The sequence below is a fragment of the Schistocerca serialis genome, chromosome 1 (genome assembly GCF_023864345.2).
Source record: "Schistocerca serialis cubense isolate TAMUIC-IGC-003099 chromosome 1, iqSchSeri2.2, whole genome shotgun sequence".
In the NCBI taxonomy this organism is placed as follows: domain Eukaryota; kingdom Metazoa; phylum Arthropoda; class Insecta; order Orthoptera; family Acrididae; genus Schistocerca; species Schistocerca serialis.
Window position 1 is genome coordinate 528,831,877 of NC_064638.1, and position 17,454 is coordinate 528,849,330.

General features: G+C 40.5%; 1 protein-coding gene across 3 annotated transcripts in view; it reads left to right on the plus strand.

The window, feature by feature from the left end:
• The window catches only part of LOC126474890 (peroxisomal membrane protein 2), a 58,002-nt gene that overhangs the window by 37,891 nt on the left and 2,657 nt on the right, over positions 1 to 17,454 (plus strand). For all 3 annotated transcript variants that reach the window (XM_050102396.1, XM_050102402.1, XM_050102386.1), the window contains exon 5: positions 11,527 to 11,646. In XM_050102396.1, the coding sequence (XP_049958353.1) occupies positions 11,527 to 11,646 (120 nt within the window). The remainder of the gene's footprint in view (positions 1 to 11,526; positions 11,647 to 17,454) is intronic.

The following is a 17,454-nucleotide window of genomic DNA, read 5'->3' on the forward strand; positions in this document are numbered from 1 at the left end:
AAGATCGGCCTCCCGGCAACTGATCTCCGATCGGTGTTACGCTGTCGGGTCTTTGCGATGTGGGCAGACGAATGGCGCACTCTGTCTGTCCCCAACAAGCTGGAGCGAGTCAAGGAGACCACGACCGTGTGGGGTTCCTCCATGCGGGCCTCTCGCAGGGATTCTGTTATTCTCTGTAGGCTCCGCATTGGTCACTCTTGGCTGACGCATGGTCATCTGCTGCGTCGAGAGGACCCCCCTCATTGTCGCTGTGGTGCAACCATGACGGTGGCCCATCTGTTGTTGGAATGTCCTCTTTTAACCGCTCTCAGGCGTGCTTTTAATCTCCAGGGTGATTTATCCTCTCTTTTAGGTGACACTGTCTCTATGGCAGATCGGGTTTTAAGTTTTATTCGCACAAGCGGCTTTTATAGGTCCATCTAATTTTATTACATCACCCTCTTTTGATATGTATCTTTTAATTAGTTGTGTGTTGTAATTCGACTCCATCCTAATCTTTTAGGCTGGAGGTTTTAATGTGTTGCAGAGTGGCTGGCTCATCCTATTATTTTCGTGATCAGCCAGCCACGATCCTCTGCTGTACAGTTTTAATTCTTTCTGCCTTTCTTCTCTTTGTTGTTTTTGTTGCTGTGCTCCATTTTCCATGTTGCTTTATTATTGACCTTGGGGATTTTCTTCCCCTGGAATTTTTATCTTGTGCTTCGAATGACTAATGGATGGTTTCACTGTGCTCTGTGTGTTTATGAAACAAGGGGCCGATGACCTATGCAGTTTGGTCCCTTTAATCCTCAAACCAACCAACCTTTAAGAAAGATGCAAAAGAACAACTCATGGAAATCCAGTTTATTAGCACACAATATGGCTGTAGTATAATGTCCACCATCCTTTTAATAACAAAATTTGGCATGCTATAAAAGTCTTCTAATTTTGAGTTGCTCAGTTTTGCTATAGCTACTGCAAGGTCAGTGACAGCAATTTGTGCCCATTTGAATGAAGGTGTGTTGTGTGATAGAAATAACTTTTTTTCCCCTAGATGTTTGTTAATACCTGATTTATAGTTGCCATTTGTTGAGCTGGGTGTCCTTTGTAACCAGATTTAATGAAGAAGTTACTCATTTCATTGGATGTGATATTGATATTATCAATATTAGTATTGTCGCAAGATACCTCTCCAAGCAACCTTGCATTTGTTTTGTGATTGCTGAATGTATTTATCATTTTTCTGTTTTATAATTTCTGATCTCAACCTCTTCTTGGATTCAAGATACTGAAGTCTATCTTCTTCTGTGTTCTTTGATCTGTTATTGAGATTGATGACCTGTGTTCTTAATGTTTTGATCTGAGGTGTGAACCATTGGTGTAAACTTCTATGATTACTTTTGCTTGGTTTCCCCTGATGTCTTTTTAATATTTTAGGACAGCATTGGTTAAACTATTACTCATGTATTATTCAGATACCATAAACATCATTCATATACAGTCATTTTTGCTACTATTTTTGTTTAAGTTCATCTCTCCTACTAATGTTTTTGTTGAAGAAACTCTTATTTCATCAATTTTTTTTATATATATGGGGCAGTCAAATGAAAACAAGACAATGGAAAAAATAAGTAAACTATTTATTATTTCAAAAGTAATCACCATAATTGGTAATAAATTAATCCCACTGTGTGGCAGGATAGTTAATGCCTTCATGGGAAAATGCTTGTGGTTACCTGTGGAACCATGATCATACCAAAGCATGTCCTCTTCATCCAGAGCAAATCAATGGCCGAGAGTGTCTTTCTTCAGGGCTCTAAAATATGGAAATCACATGGGGAGACATCAGAACTATATGGAGGGTATGTAAGGGCTTCCCAGTGAAACTTTTGCAGCATAGTCGAAATGTGAGCGAGCCCACATATTGCCAAGGGTGTTTTGACTACACTGCAGAAGTTTCACTGGAAAGCCCCTACACATCCTCCATATAGTTCTGATCTTTACCCAAGCAATTTCCATATTTTTGGAAACCTGAAGAAAGACATTTGTGGTTTACAGTTTGCTATGGATGAAGAGGTGCTTACCTGGGCAAAATTAGGGTTGTGACTCGTCCGATTTTCAGTGAGATTGTCCTGGAATTTAAAGTACTGTCCAGGATCCCAGTTAAGGGGACTTAGGACACACTTTTATCCCATCTTGTGCCAAATTGCAAAGGACGAGAGAGAATGGTGTGTCAGTTTTCTCCGCCAGTATCTGTATGTGATTCAGTACATACATTTGCCTTTTAAATGAGGGAGAATTGGGTAGTTAAGTTGTCAGTGCATTTCACATCCAATTTGAGTGTTTTAGAATCAGAAAGGTTTGGTGTTTGGAAAAGATGTTTTGTCCTGTAATAATGAACACAGTTCCAAGTTTGTCTGTTCCTAAGAAGGAAGTTATAAGGTATATGACTTTCAACAGAGACTGGTTAGGGGGAAAAAGCATTTTTTCCACATGGTTGGCAAAAGAAAACGATGTCACAGCAAAGTGTGTGGTTTGCCCTGCCTTGTTTTCAATAAAATTTGAAGGAAGAAAAGCTGGAGTGGACCATCAGAAGACAAAATACACATTCCGGTGCAACAGCAGTGTTGTAAAAATAAAACAATTACAACATTCTTTGTGAAGAAACATATGTTTGAAGAAGACACCGTGTATATGCTGTAGTTGCATTTGTTCATCACAGTGTAAAACTTGGCCTAGATACAAGTCATTGGATTGCCAAAAGAAATTGTTTCATTCCTTATTTCCAGACACTAATATTGCATCTAAAATTTCATGTGGAAAAACCAAGGCAGTGACTATCTCAGTCAAGATGTTGCCACAAGAGATTTTCATAAAGTTTTTTGTTTTTCTGTCTCCTCAGATGCTTAACACTGAGGATATATAAAAATTTTTCCTTGTGCAGTCCAGTACTTTGATGTTAATCATGGTATACATCAGAGACTGCTAGATTTTTATGAGTACTCCAAAGAAACCCACAAAGACATTCCCTATGCAGTAAAGAACTTTACAGACTCTAACAGCTTTAATCCGAATCAAGGAAGTACACACAGTGCTGACAATGCCCCAGTGAATTATTGCAAAAAAATATGGATTTTGTCTTGCTGAAAAACTAAACGCCATCCAGTTTGAGTGACAATTGCAACGACCATGTCATAAATAATACTGAAAAGCATGGTGTTAAAACATTTCATTATGATGTAGAGGCATTAGTTCTCAAAACCTACCATGAATTTATTTTCTTTCACTTACTGAGAGAATTTCCAGAGTTTGTGGAGAAAGTTTAAGGAAATATTGAGACACGTCCATACAAGGCGACTCTCAATACTTCCCACAATTGAGGAATTGTTTACTGCGGGCCTGCCATCAAGTCATATTTTATTTCAAAGGGTGAGAAAAATTGTTCGAGGTTGAATTGGCTGTTTAAGACATGATGCTGAAGAAACTGAACATTCACTTCATGAATGCTATCTACATTTTATGCAACATATTTTGCCAGTTTTAAACTGCTCTTAGAAAACTGGCAAACAGCTCAGTTACTTCTGTTGTGTTGGACAGAATACTAAGGGACCATAAAAGTAAGCTAAAATCAGGGGAAAAGATACATTCTTAGGAAAGAAAGTTTATGAAATCCTAGAGGAAATACCAGAATCACATCAGCTAAGTTTTGAAAATGATGCACAATCTTTATTGTCTCATTGCATTGATTATTTGTCCCAGAACTATGATTTTTCTGAGAACAGTGTGCTCTGTCTCACAAATTTTTCCCTTAAAAACAAGATTTTCATCTGCAGTGATAGTATATTTTGAAGACAACCAACAAACTGAATCTCAGACTGGGTGAAGATCAGTTATACAATGCTTTCTGCAATTTCTGCAATGCGTATGCTGGACGTGACAAATGTAAAGTAGAAGACCAGATTTTGGTAGATTTCTTTAAGCAGCAGACCACAGTTGACATTTCCTTTTAACAATTGCTTAGGCTTATATCATACATATTTTCAGTTCCTGCCAGTCACTCATTTGCTGAAAGAATCTTGAGTACGATGAAAAACCAGTGGTCAGATATCCATGGCCACAGTGGAAAGAGAACTTCAAATAAAAGTGAACTACTCTCAAATTTAAAAGTGACCTTCTCTGAAAGTTGTCATGAATTCTTGAACTTTCTGAAAGGGAGGGGGTTGGGGGATGGTGAAGAACTGCTGAAAGAAGTAAAGAACAATGAAAAATAAGCATTCAAAAGTAAAAAACAGTGATCGTGTTACTGCTGGTCATTTCTCAAGATTTTTTCCTGTCTTTTTTATCTGAACTTTGAATTGAATGTATTATATTGCATGTGAATGTTCTTTTGAAAATTCATTTCATGCTTAAATGGCAAATCTATATATTGCGAACAAGAATGAAAAGGAGGAATACTTGTTTTTTTTTTTAATTTTTGTGTTAACATAATTTTAAAAATAAATTTTCATATGTTTAAAAATTACAGGTACAACAAATTGGATATATTACTCATGATATTTGTTGTAAACTATTAGTATATGCTTCATTCTGTATGATTGAGATGTTGTCCAGCTCAGGGTTTCTTGAAAGGTGGCATCCCTAGGTACAGTCATGGTTCTGTAGGCAACCACAAACTTTTTCCATGAAGGCACTGACCATCTAATCTCATAGGTGACACATTTATTAAAAGTTATGGTAAACACTTAATTTTTTTCCAATCTGTCTCATTTTCATTTGATGTCCACTATGCTTCTTAATTCAGACTTCAAGAAAAATATTATGATTCCAATTCCAAAGAAAGCAAGTGCTGAAAGGTGTGAAAATTACTACACTATCAGTTTAATAAGTCATGGTTGCAAAATACTAACACAAATTCTTTACAAACAAATGGAAAAACTGGTAGAAGCCATCCTCGGGGAAGACCAGTTTGGATTCCATAGAAATGTCGGAGCACGCGAGGCAATATTGGCCCTACAACTTATCTTAGAAGATAGGTTAAGAAAAGGCAAACCTACAATGTTGACTGGAATACTCTCTTTCAAATTCTGAAGGTGGCAGGTGTAAAATACAGGGAGCAAAAGGCTATTTACAACTTGTACAGAAACCAGATTGCAGTTACAAGAGTCGAGGGGCACAAAGGGGAAGCATTGTTTGAGAAGGGAGTGAGATACCATTGTAGCCTATCCCCAATGTTATTCAGTCTTTATATTGAGCAAGCAGTAAAGCAAACAAAAGAAAAATTTGGAGTAGGAATTAAAATTCATGGAGAAGAAATAAAAACTTTGAGGTTTGCCGATGACATTGTGATTCTATCAGAGACAGCAAAGGACCTGGAAGAGCAGCTGAATGGAGTGGACAGTGTCTTGGAAGGAGGATACAAGATAAACATCAACAAAAGCAAAATGATGATAATGGAATGTAGTCGAATTAAATCAGTTGGTGCTGTGGGAATTAGATTAGGAAATGAGACACTTAAAGTAGTAGATGAGCTCTGCTGTTTGGGGAGCAAAGTAAATGATGATAATGAAAGTAGAGAGGATATAAAATATAGACTGGCTACGGCAATGAAAGCGTTTCTGAGGAAGAGAAATTTGTTAACATCAGGTATAGATTTAAGTGACAAGAAGCCGTTTTTGAAAGTATCTGTATGGAAGTGAAACATGGACAATAAACAGTGACTAGAAGAGAATAGAAGCTTTTGAAATGTGGTGCTACAGAAGAATTCTGAAGATCTGATCGGTTGATCATGTAACTAATAAGGAGGTACTGAATGAAATTGGGGAGAAGAGGAATTTGTGGCACAGCTTGATTAGAAGAAGGGATTGGTTGGTAGGACACATTCTGAGGCATGAAGGATCACCAATTTAGTATTGGAGGGAAGCGTGGAGGGTACAAATTGTAGAGGGGGACCAAGAGATGAATACACTAAGCAGATTCAGAAGGATGTAGGTTGCAGTCATTATTTGGAGATGATGCGGCTTGTACAGGAAAGAGTAGCATGGAGAGCTGCACCAAACCAGCCTCTGGACTGAAGACCACAACCACCAACAACATACTTCCTAATAATCTTGAATACTGATTGATTCTTCATTCCAATTATCCTTTAGTTTGGATCATTGTTGTCCTATGACTTACTTTGAGCAAAATAAAACAGCTGCAGAATGCTGAATTCATAGGCAGGATAACTGAACTCAGTTTGTGGCTTGCCATCTTGACTTCTGTTTCCTGTTTCCTGCAGGTAATTGTCTGGACATCCTATAGCACATTGCCACAGTACATTTAGGCCTGTGTAAATATGGTGTTCTATTATTATACCACCATTAATGTTTGTCTTTTGCAATGTATATTGTATTTAGTCATGTATTTGCTTATTCCATTTGTTACATTTTTAATTATTTATTCACTTCATTTTTGCTTTATCATAAAAGGTTGAAGTTTGTTTACGTGTATTTTTGTTTTCATTTTAATCAATTTTTATACCCATAATTTCTATGGTACAGTCTGTCTGCAGCCTTATCTGGTAGCTCTCAGTCTGTTGTATTTCTTTGGAAGTATTGAATAAAGTGATACAGCGTATCAGCAGCTTTGACCCCCGATGCTGTCAACCAGTATGGGCATCCATAAGCCAACTGCCCTGTCCTTTTGCACCTGCCCCTCATCTGCCCTATAATGAGTGGTTAACCATCAATTCTCTGCAATGTAGTAAGTTTTTTGTATCACCTATAAAATTATGACTTGACATGCCTCAAAACTGACCAACTCCTTCTATATTTAAATGGCAATTTTTAGAGTCTTTCTTCCTTCTGGAAAAATTTCCGCAGAATCCCCATGTGGGAACTGTATCATACTGTTGTTTATATTTTAGATTCTGAAGTACCTGAATGGCATGGGAAGACGGAGGCTTTCAGCATGAATGGTCTTTTTATTAACACCTTCAAAAACTTGAAAATATCAGATCACAGTGGGAAAATAAGGATTTTCAGTGAGAACATAAATATAGCTACAGAACCCACTTAACTCACAACCAGACTGGCACCTTTCAGACCCACTTAACTCACAACCAGACTGGCACGTTTCAGCCCAACCTAGATCTTGAGCTATGCTACTGATCAGTCTGTCAGCATAACCTTCATTTATATATATATAAACTCTTTGCCTTTACAAATGTCTGCTTGTGTCTGTGTATGTGCGGATAGATATGTGTGTGTGTGTGTGTGTGTGTGTGCGCGAATGTATACCTATCCTTTTTTCCCCCTAAGGTAAGCTAAGTCTTTCCGCTCCCGGGATTGGAATGACTCCTTACCCTCTCCCTTAAAACCCACATCCTTTCGTCTTTCCCTCTCCTTCCCTCTTTCCTGATGAAGCAACCATATATATATATATATATGTGTGTATATTGAATATAATAGGGAAACATTCCACGCGGGAAAAATATATTTAAAAACAAAGATGATGTGACTTACCATACGAAAGCGCTGGCAGGTCGATAGAAACACAAACAGACACATACATACACACAAAATTCTAGCTTTCGCAACCAATGGTTGCTTCGTCAGGAAAGAGGGAAGGAGAGGGAAAGACGAAAGGATGTGGGTTTTAAGGGAGAGGGTAAGGAGTCATTCCAATCCCGGGAGCGGAAAGACTTACCTTAGGGGGAAAAAAGGACAGGTATACACTCGCGCGCACACACACACATATCCATCCACACATACACAGACACAAGCAGACATGTCTGCCAAGGTAATCCCATTCCTGATGTCCAGGCGGAGCATCAAGGAATCCTCAGAACCTTAGGCCCCCTATAAAACTTTTCACCTGACTCCATCAACCTCCTGACCCCACCGACACCCCGCACCCCTACCTTCTACCTTCTTCCTAAAATTCACAAACCCAATCATCCCGGCCACCCCATTGTAGCTGGTTACCAAGCCCCCACAGAACGTATCTCTGCCTACGTAGATCAACACCTTCAACCCATTACATGCAGTCTCCCATCCTTCATCAAAGACACCGACCACTTTCTCCAACGCCTGGAATCCTTACCCAATTTGTTACCCCCGGAAACCATCCTTGTAACCATTGATGCCACTTCCTTATACACAAATATTCTGCACGTCCAGGGCCTCGCTGCGATGGAGCACTTCCTTTCACGCCGATCACCTGCCACCCTACCCTAAAACCTCTTTCCTCATTACCTTAGCCAGCTTCAGCCTGACCCACAACTTCTTCACTTTTGAAGGCCAGACATACCAACAATTAAAGGGAACAGCCATGGGTACCAGCATGGCCCCCTCGTACACCAACCTATTCATGGGTCGCTTAGAGGAAGCCTTCTTGGTTACCCAGGCCTGCCAACCCAAAGTTGGGTACAGATTTATTGATGACATCTTCATGACCTGGACTCACAGTGAAGAAGAACTCCAGAATTTCCTCTCCAACCTCAACTCCTTTGGTTCCATCAGATTCACCTGGTCCTACTCCAAATCCCATGCCACTTTCCTTGATGTTGACCTCCATCTGTCCAATGGCCAGCTTCACACGTCCGTCCACATCAAACCCACCAAGAAACAACGGTACCTCCATTGTGACAGCTGCCACCCATTCCACATCAAACGGTCCCTTCCCTACAGCCTAGGTCTTCGTGGCAAACGAATCTGCTTCAGTCCGGAATCCCTGAACCATTACACCAACAACCTGAAAACAGCTTTCGAATCCCGCAACTACCTTCCCGACCCGGTACAGAAGCAAGTAACCAGAGCCACTTCCTCATTCCCTCAAACCCAGAACCTCCCACAGAAGAACCCCAAAAGTGCCCCACTTGTGACAGGATACTTTCCGGGACTGGATCAGACTCTGAATGTGGCTCTCCAGCAAGGATACGACTTCCTCAAATCCTCCCCTGAAATGAGATCCATTCTTCATGAAATCCTCCCCACTCCACCAAGAGTGTCTTTCCGCTGTCCACCTAACCTTCGAAACCTTTTAGTTCATCCCTATGAAATCCCCAAACCACCTTCCCTACCCTATGGCTCCTACCCTTGTAACCGCCGCCGGTGTAAAACCTGTCCCATGCACCCTCCCACCACCACCTACTCCAGTCCTGTAACTCGGAAGATGTACACAATCAAAGGCAGAGCCACGTGTGAAAGCACCCATGTGATTTACCAACTGACCTGCCTACACTGTGAAGCTTTCTATGTGGGAATGACCAGCAACAAACTGTTCATTCACATGAATGGACACAGGCAGACAGTGTTTGTTGGTAATGAGGATCACCCTGTGGCTAAACATGCCTCGGTGCACGGCCAGCACATCTTGGCACAGTGTTACATCATCCGGGTTATCTGGATACTCCCCATTAACACCAACCTGTCAGAACTCCGGAGATGTGAACTTGCCTTTCAGTATATCCTCTCTTCTCGTTACCCGCCAGGCCTCAACCTCCACTAATTTCAAGTTGCTGCCACTCATACCTCACCTGTCATTCAACATCTTTGCCTTTGTACTTCCGCCTCGACTGACATCTCTGCCCAAACTCTTTGCCTTTACAAATGTCTGCTTGTGTCTGTGTATGTGCGGATGGATATGTGTGTGTATGCGAGTGTATACCTGTCCTTTTTTTCCCCCTAAGGTAAGTCTTTCCGCTCCCGGGATTGGAATGTCTCCTTACCCTTTCCCTTAAAACCCACATCCTTTCATCTTTCCCTCTCTTTCCCTCTTTCCTGATGAAGCAACCGTTGGTTGCGAAAGCTTGAATTTTGTGTGTATGTTTGTGTTTGTTTGTGTGTCTATCGACCTGCCAGCACTTTCGTTTGGTAAGTCACATCATCTTTGTATATATCTATAAACAAAATTCAAGCTTTCGAAACAAACGGTTGCTTCATCAGGAAAGAGGAAAGGAGAGGGAAAGACGAAAGGATGTGGGTTTTAAGGGAGAGGGTAAGGAGTCATTCCAATTCCGGGAGCGGAAAGACTTACCTTAGGGGGAAGAAAGAACAGGTATACACTCGCACACACCCATATGTTTTATGTAGAGTGGCAGGTGATCGGCGTGAAAGGAAGTGCTCCATCGCAGCGAGGCCCTGGACGTGCGGAATATTTGTGTATAAGGAAGTGGTGTCAATGGTTACAAGGATGGTTTTCTGGAGTAACAGACTGGGTAAGGATTCTAGGCGTTCGAGAAAGTGGTTGGTGTCTTTGATGAAGGATGGGAGACTGCATGTAATGGGTTGAAGGTGTTGATCTATGTAGGCAGAGATACGTTCTGTGGGGGCTTGGTAACCAGCTACAATGGGGCGGCCGGGATGATTGGGTTTGTGAATTTTAGGAAGAAGGTAGAAGGTAGGGGTGCGGGGTGTCGGTGGGGTCAGGAGGTTGATGGAGTCAGGTGAAAGGTTTTGTAGGGGGCCTAAGGTTCTGAGGATTCCTTGAAGCTCCGCCTGGACATCAGGAATGGGATTACCTTGGCAAACTTTGTATGTGATGTTGTCTGAAAGCTGACGCAGTCCCTCAGCCACATACTCCCGACGGTCAACTACCACTGTCGTGGAACCCTTGTCCGCCGGAAGAATGACGATGGAACGGTCAGCCTTCAGATCACGGCTAGCTTGGGCTTCAGCAGTGGTGATGTTGGGAGTAGGATTGAGTTTTTTTAAGAAGGATTGAGAGGCAAGGCTGGAAGTCAGAAATTCCTGGAAGGTTTGGAGGGGGTGATTTTGAGGAAGAGGAGGTGGGTCCCGCTGTGACGGAGGACAGAACTGTTCCATATCTAAAAACAAAGATGATGTGACTTACCAAACGAAAGTGCTGGCAGGTTGATAGACACACAAACACAAACATACACACAAAATTCAAGCTTTCGCAACCAACGGTTGCTTCATCAGGAAAGAGGGAAAGACCATAGGATGCCGGTTTTAGGGAGAGGGTAAGGAGTTATTCCATTCCCGGGAGTGGAAAGACTTACCTTTGCCTTTACAAGTGTCTGCTTGTGTCTGTGTATGTGCGGATGGATATGTGTGTGTATGCGAGTGTATACCTGTCCTTTTTTCCCCCCTAAGGTAAGTCTTTCCGCTCCCGGGATTGGAATGACTCCTTACCCTCTCCCTAAAACCCACATCCTTTCGTCTTTCCCTTTTTCCTGATGAAAGCAACTGTTGGTTGCGAAAGCTTGAATTTTGTATATATATCATATGAAGGAAGAAACATTCTATGTGATCTTAGTTTCCACCACTAACTGAACTAATTGATTCTTCTTCCATTTAATGTTGTTACTTCTTGATTTCAAATAGGATTTGGTTTAACATTGCAGGAGCTGCCATTCCACACCTCCTCCTCCTCCTCCTCCTCCTCCTCTTTTTTGCAACTTTCAGAGACTAAATTTTGAATTTTCAGAACTTAAGATTTAGCATGCAGCTTCCTATAGTTCTTTTCTCCCAAAGATAATACCTATTCTTCACTAGTAATGTATTATTATGTGTTTTTACTTTGTATTTCATTTCTATTTCCTAGGGAAAATCACACAATGAAGCCATGGGGCAGCTACTACGCATCTATGGACCCACCGTCAGAGCCAATTGGATTTGGTTAACAGTAGTGCAGTATCTGAATCTAAGATTAATACCACCAATGGTAATTCATCGAAACTTATCTCTTTATACAACTAAGTGACAAAATCAATTACAGGTAAATACAGTAATGTGATCACATGTTGGAATAATACTTCTCCCGAATAACTATAGTTCCCCGCAGATTGAAGCTCTTTCAAATGTTACAAATTCCCACATATCATTACCTTAAACTGAGCAACATTTCTACAGTTCGAATGAAGTAATTTTGTTATTGGTTAATGTTTGTGATGAGAGCGGTGTTGCCAGCTAGAACACAGCATGCAGCATGCTCATGCAGTCGATCTAAATCACTCTGTGTTTGGTTCTCCCATCCATCCTGTCTAACCAGGTCTGTACAGATCTCCACATGTACCTGTAAAACAGGCAACACAGTGAACACAAGGTTCCTCATAAGGAATTGTGGATGGCTGACATACAGCCTCTACCACTCTACACACTTCAAAATCAATCACAAAGTTTTTTATTTGAAGTATTGTGCTCCACAACATATGGAAATAAATATTTTTCGTATAAATGGCCTAAATTTTTCTGTTTTGAAATGATCTGTAATGGTTGATCAGCATTTGTAGGTCTATAAGTAGGTCATCTGCAGAGCTATTTGACTAAATAGGCAGCTACCTACATTGACATACAGGGTATCAAAGTGGCATAAAAATGAGACTTGCACTATGGTATGTGCCCTGAGATGTTTACAATGTTTTAAGTGCATGTGAATACTGAATATCATGTCTTAAAATTTATGCTACAGTGAAAGATTCATTGTGTTAAGATCATTTGTGGTCTGTTCTTGTTCCGTGCCAGAGTACATGAAGAGGTGTATGGCATGAAAAAACTGTTATAAATGATCCTTATTAGTCTTTGGTGATGATTTAATGCTGTATTGGCCATTGTTGTGTGTCCCATATTCTTCACTCAGTGATGTTCAGACATTTTACCTATGCCAGTGGTCAGAATTTTCAGTGAATTGCCACTCTCCAAATCTGTGAAGGTGGAAGATCATTTAATTACAAAATTGATGACCAGTCACAATGATCAAGTACCCTGAAATGTCCACCCAGTTTAAAATGAAATGGCCACATACATATAGCCATGTGAAAAAAGGATGCTAGTCGGAGACTTAATGGAAGAATTCTGAAGAAACTTAATTTACTCATAAACAAGGTCACTTAGAATACCTTGTTCAATGAATTCTTACGTATTACCAAGTTTCACTAATAGCAGTTGTAGATATGATTCAAAGAGTACCTGCCATTTCATCATAGGTTGTTTAGTCCACACATAGTATCACGGAAATCTCACAAACTACAATGAAAACAAATCAATTTTTGACATATAATGTAATTGGATAGATAAAAGAATCTACTCGCCAAGTGGTGGCAGAACACGCACATAAAAGGAGATTATAATTGTGCCTAATTATAATTTGCATAATTATAACCTTGTTTTATGTGCCTGTTTTGGCACCACTTGGTGAGTAGATTTTTATCGATCCAAGTTCACAAACTCCAGTGGAAGACTACATGGAAAATTCCCTGTGCATCATACAGACGTTAAAAATTCTGAAAGCCCACATTCCAACACAAATTAAGAAGTATTACTTTAGCTAACTTTTATTTTACTTAAGAATCATGACAGTAAAATGAAATCTTTTACTCCCATAAACCATCTGCAAATGGGATAGGAGTAGTGGATGTGGGGTGGGGTGGAGGAGGGGGGGGGGGGGGGAGGAGGAAATGATGATTTCAGTACATTATTACCCTTCACTTGCAGAGGAAATATTGGGAGAATGGAATAGACATTATAATCATATATGTACACACACAAAAAAAAGTTGTGCATCACCCCAGTTCCCACAACTCCTGAAGATAGATGTTGACTGTAGATATTGTATCACAGACACAGTCCCTTTGACTGTTCAGAGATGTCACTAAACCCACCCAGAGATATAAACAACCATACATGAGCAGCGCCTATTAGATGGAGGGGGTCCAACAGCCAATCAGTTCCAGTCATTTCACTAGGAATTAGGTACACGGCTCATGTTATCTGTAGTTCAACCATGCCTAGATGGTCAATACCACAGTTTGATTGTGACTGCATTGTTACTTTGTGCCAGGAAGGGCTCTCAACAAGCAAAGTGTCCAGGCGTCTCGGAGTGAACCAAAGTGATGTTCGGACATGGAGGAGATACAGAGAGACAGGAACCGTCAATGACATGCCTCACTCAGGCCATCCAAGGGCTGCTACTGTAGTGGATGACCGCTACCTAGGATTATGGTTCGGAGGAATCCTGGCAGCAACACCACCATCTTGAATAATGCTTTTTGTGCAGCCATAGGACGTCGTGTTATGACTCAAACTATGCGCAATAGGCTGCATGATGTGCAACTTCACTCCTGATGTCCATGATGAGATCCATCTTTGCAACCACGACACCATGCAGCGCAGTACAGATGGACCCAACAATATGCCGAATGGACCACTCAGGATTGGCATCACGTTCTCTTCACCAGTGAGTGTTGCATATGCCTTCAACCAGACAATCGTCAGAGACGTGTTTGGAGGCAACCTGGTCAGGCTGAACGCCTTAGACACACTGTCCAGTGAGTGCAACAAGGTGGAGGTTCGCTGCTGTTTGGGGGTGGCATTATGTTGGGCCAACCTACACTGCTGATGGTCATGGAAGGCGCTATAATGGCTGTACAATACACGACTCCCATCCTCCAACCGATAGTGCAACCATATCGGCAGCATATTGGCAAGGCATTTGTCTTTATGGATGACAATTCGCGCCCCCATTGCACGCATCTTGTGAATGACATCCTTCAGGGTAACGACATCACTCGACTAGAGTGGCCACCATGTTCCCCAGACATGAACCCTATTGAACATGCCTGGGGTAGATTGAAAAGGGCTGTTTATGGACGACGTGACCCACCAACCACTGAGGGATCTGCGCCAAATTGCCATTGAGGAGTGGGAGAATCTGGACCAACAGTGCCTTGATGAACTTGTGGATAGTATGCTAAGATGAATACAGGCATGCATCAGTGCAAGAGGATGTGCTACTGGGTATTAGAGGCACTGGTGTATATAGCAATCTGGACCACCACCTCTGAAGGTCTCACTGTATGGTGGTACAACATGCAATGTGTGGTTTTCATGAGCAATAAAAAGGGCAGAAATGAAGTTTATGTTGATTTTTATTCCAATTTTCTGTACAGGTTCCGGAACTGTCAGAACTGAGGTGATGCAAAACTTTTTTTGATTTGTGTATAATGGCTCAGGTGTCGAAAAATATATTCTGGCATTACTGATTTGAATGTCTGTGAATGTGTGATGGTTGGTTTATTTAAATGAGAGTTATGGTTTCCCTTGTTAGTAGTTGGTTACCCATGGAGATAATTAGTAATAGGTGATGATGTAACTGGATAGGTTAATACTGAATTACACTAACATTTGTAAGTTCAGTGTGATATAATTTATGAGTAGAGGTGATTGATGCGACAGCATGCATATGTTCCAAAACGTCGCAAATAAAAACTAGATTTTCCAGTGCTCATAGTTCAGGTGATAAAAAGGTAGGGTCAAATTTTTTGGATAGCCCTTGGGCTTGGGACTATTTATATACCCAACAGAAGGGTTGTTTTAATATCATTATCCTACAGTGCAGGGTCAAAATATGAATATTACACACTTTTCTTTTTATGTGGTCTGTAGTGGGCATGGTGGGACTTATGGAAGCACCATTAGTTCATGGGCAGTTCCTCAGAAAACCCACAAAAAGGGTCTTTTTTACTATGCTTTCACTGTCACCAAAACCCGGCTGAGGGTTCCAAGATGGCTATATACAGCAAATGGCTGAAATTTTCATGATATATTCCTAAGGTCCGATCCTGAATGACTTGAAAATTTTCTTGATATCTTTATCTGTTTCCAAGCTACAGGGGTTTAAAGTACTCTACTTCTACTCATAAAATCTGGTACAAGGCAAAATCTAGATAATAAACAACCAAAGCAAATTGCTCAAATTTTAACTCTATGTTCTCTAGGTATTTATCTGGAAGAGACATGTCACTGTTTTCAAAAATCTTTATTCATTAGTGAGAAATACCCCAAAAAACTTGTTTTTTGGGTAGCAAAACCAAGCCACATATTCCGAGACTGCTATGCACAGTAAATGGCTGTATTTTTACAATGTATTCCTAAGATCTTGATCTCAAACAACCGTTAAAATTTTCTTCATAGCTTTGTCTACTGTCGAGATATGGAGGCTGAAAGTTACCCTACTTGTATACGTAAAATCTGATGTGAGCTGAAAACATAGTTTATAAAGTGACATAGTACAGAGAAATATGCTGTAAAGTGTCTCCATTATCATATGGGAACCCCATTTTGTAATACAGAAGCACATGCAAATTTTTTTTTTTTGCACATAAAATGTGGTTTGAGGCACAAAATTAGTTTTGTGTATTTTTCGTTTGCACATAAGTACACAATCTAAATTTTACTGGTGAATACATTTCTTTTCATAGGAGTTAAATGCTCTACTGCAGCAGGGAAAAGAAGAGAACCAGTGAAAAAATGTTCCTGTTGGAGCACAAAAATGTGAATATGTTCCTGTTTGTTTAAAAGATTCCGACTGAAAAGTGGGGTACCAGTTGCCTCATTCTGCCTTCCCAAAAATTGGTCATGTGAAGATATTCACCCTTTTTTTACACTGAGAGAGAAGAAGACAGTGGCTGTGGCAAAGAGATGGAAAAGTTATAAATACTGGAAGATAGTAGACAATGTAGAGCAAAGGAGACAAAGGCAGTGTGAGAGGAAGAGGAGACAGACTTAGTGACAGAGCTGTGTTAGGCAAAGAGTGAAGGAGACAGTGCCAAGGGAGAGGAATAAAGAGAAAGTGAATTCGGTGAGAGCCATTGATAATGAGAGACAGAGTATGTGACATCAACAATGAGGAAGAGAGAGACAGAGACAGTGGGAAGAGACAGCAAGGAGGGAAGGTGTGAGATATTAGCAGTAAGAGATAGCAAGATGGAGACAGTGACAGCAAGAAGAGACTGTAATAGTAGGTCAGGACCAAGGGGACTGTGGCTTTGGCACAGAAGACAATGACTGACAGACACAAAGAGGTAATGACAGTGAGTTAGGAATATAGAATAAGGCAGCTGTACACCACTTTTAAATCAGTCAAAAAGAAGAAGTTATTAATCTGTGGTGATTTCATTGTTAACTTTCTAAGCAATTCTGATAAGAAAAGTGAACTAGAAGTGTTGTTAACAACATATAACTTGGAATCAGTGATCAATTTCCCTACACGTATAGCTCAGGACAGTAGTACTCTAATAGATAATGTATTTGTACAGCAAGAGGATGTAGAACAAACACATGCTTTCCCTGTGGTAAATGTGTTACCTGACCATGATGCACAACTGCTTAACTTACAAAACCTAACAGGGCATACTCTTCAGAAACCATTAAATAAAAGTGTGAAGGCACTCAACCTGGTATCTATAGATCACTTCAGGGAAAGTTTAGGAAATGTAAACTGGGAAGATGTGTATAATGAGCATCTTCAAAAAATTTTGAGAAAGTAATGTACTCAAGAGTGGTTAGCCATTTCAACAGTAATGGGATACTTAGTAAATCACAGTTCGGATTTCAGAAATGCTGTTCCACTGATACAGCAGTATACAATTTCACTGTCCACATAATAGAGTCTTTAAATAGTAAAGTGTCACCAGTAGGAATATTCTGTGACTTATCCAAAGCGTTTGATAGTGTGAACTATGACATTATGTTA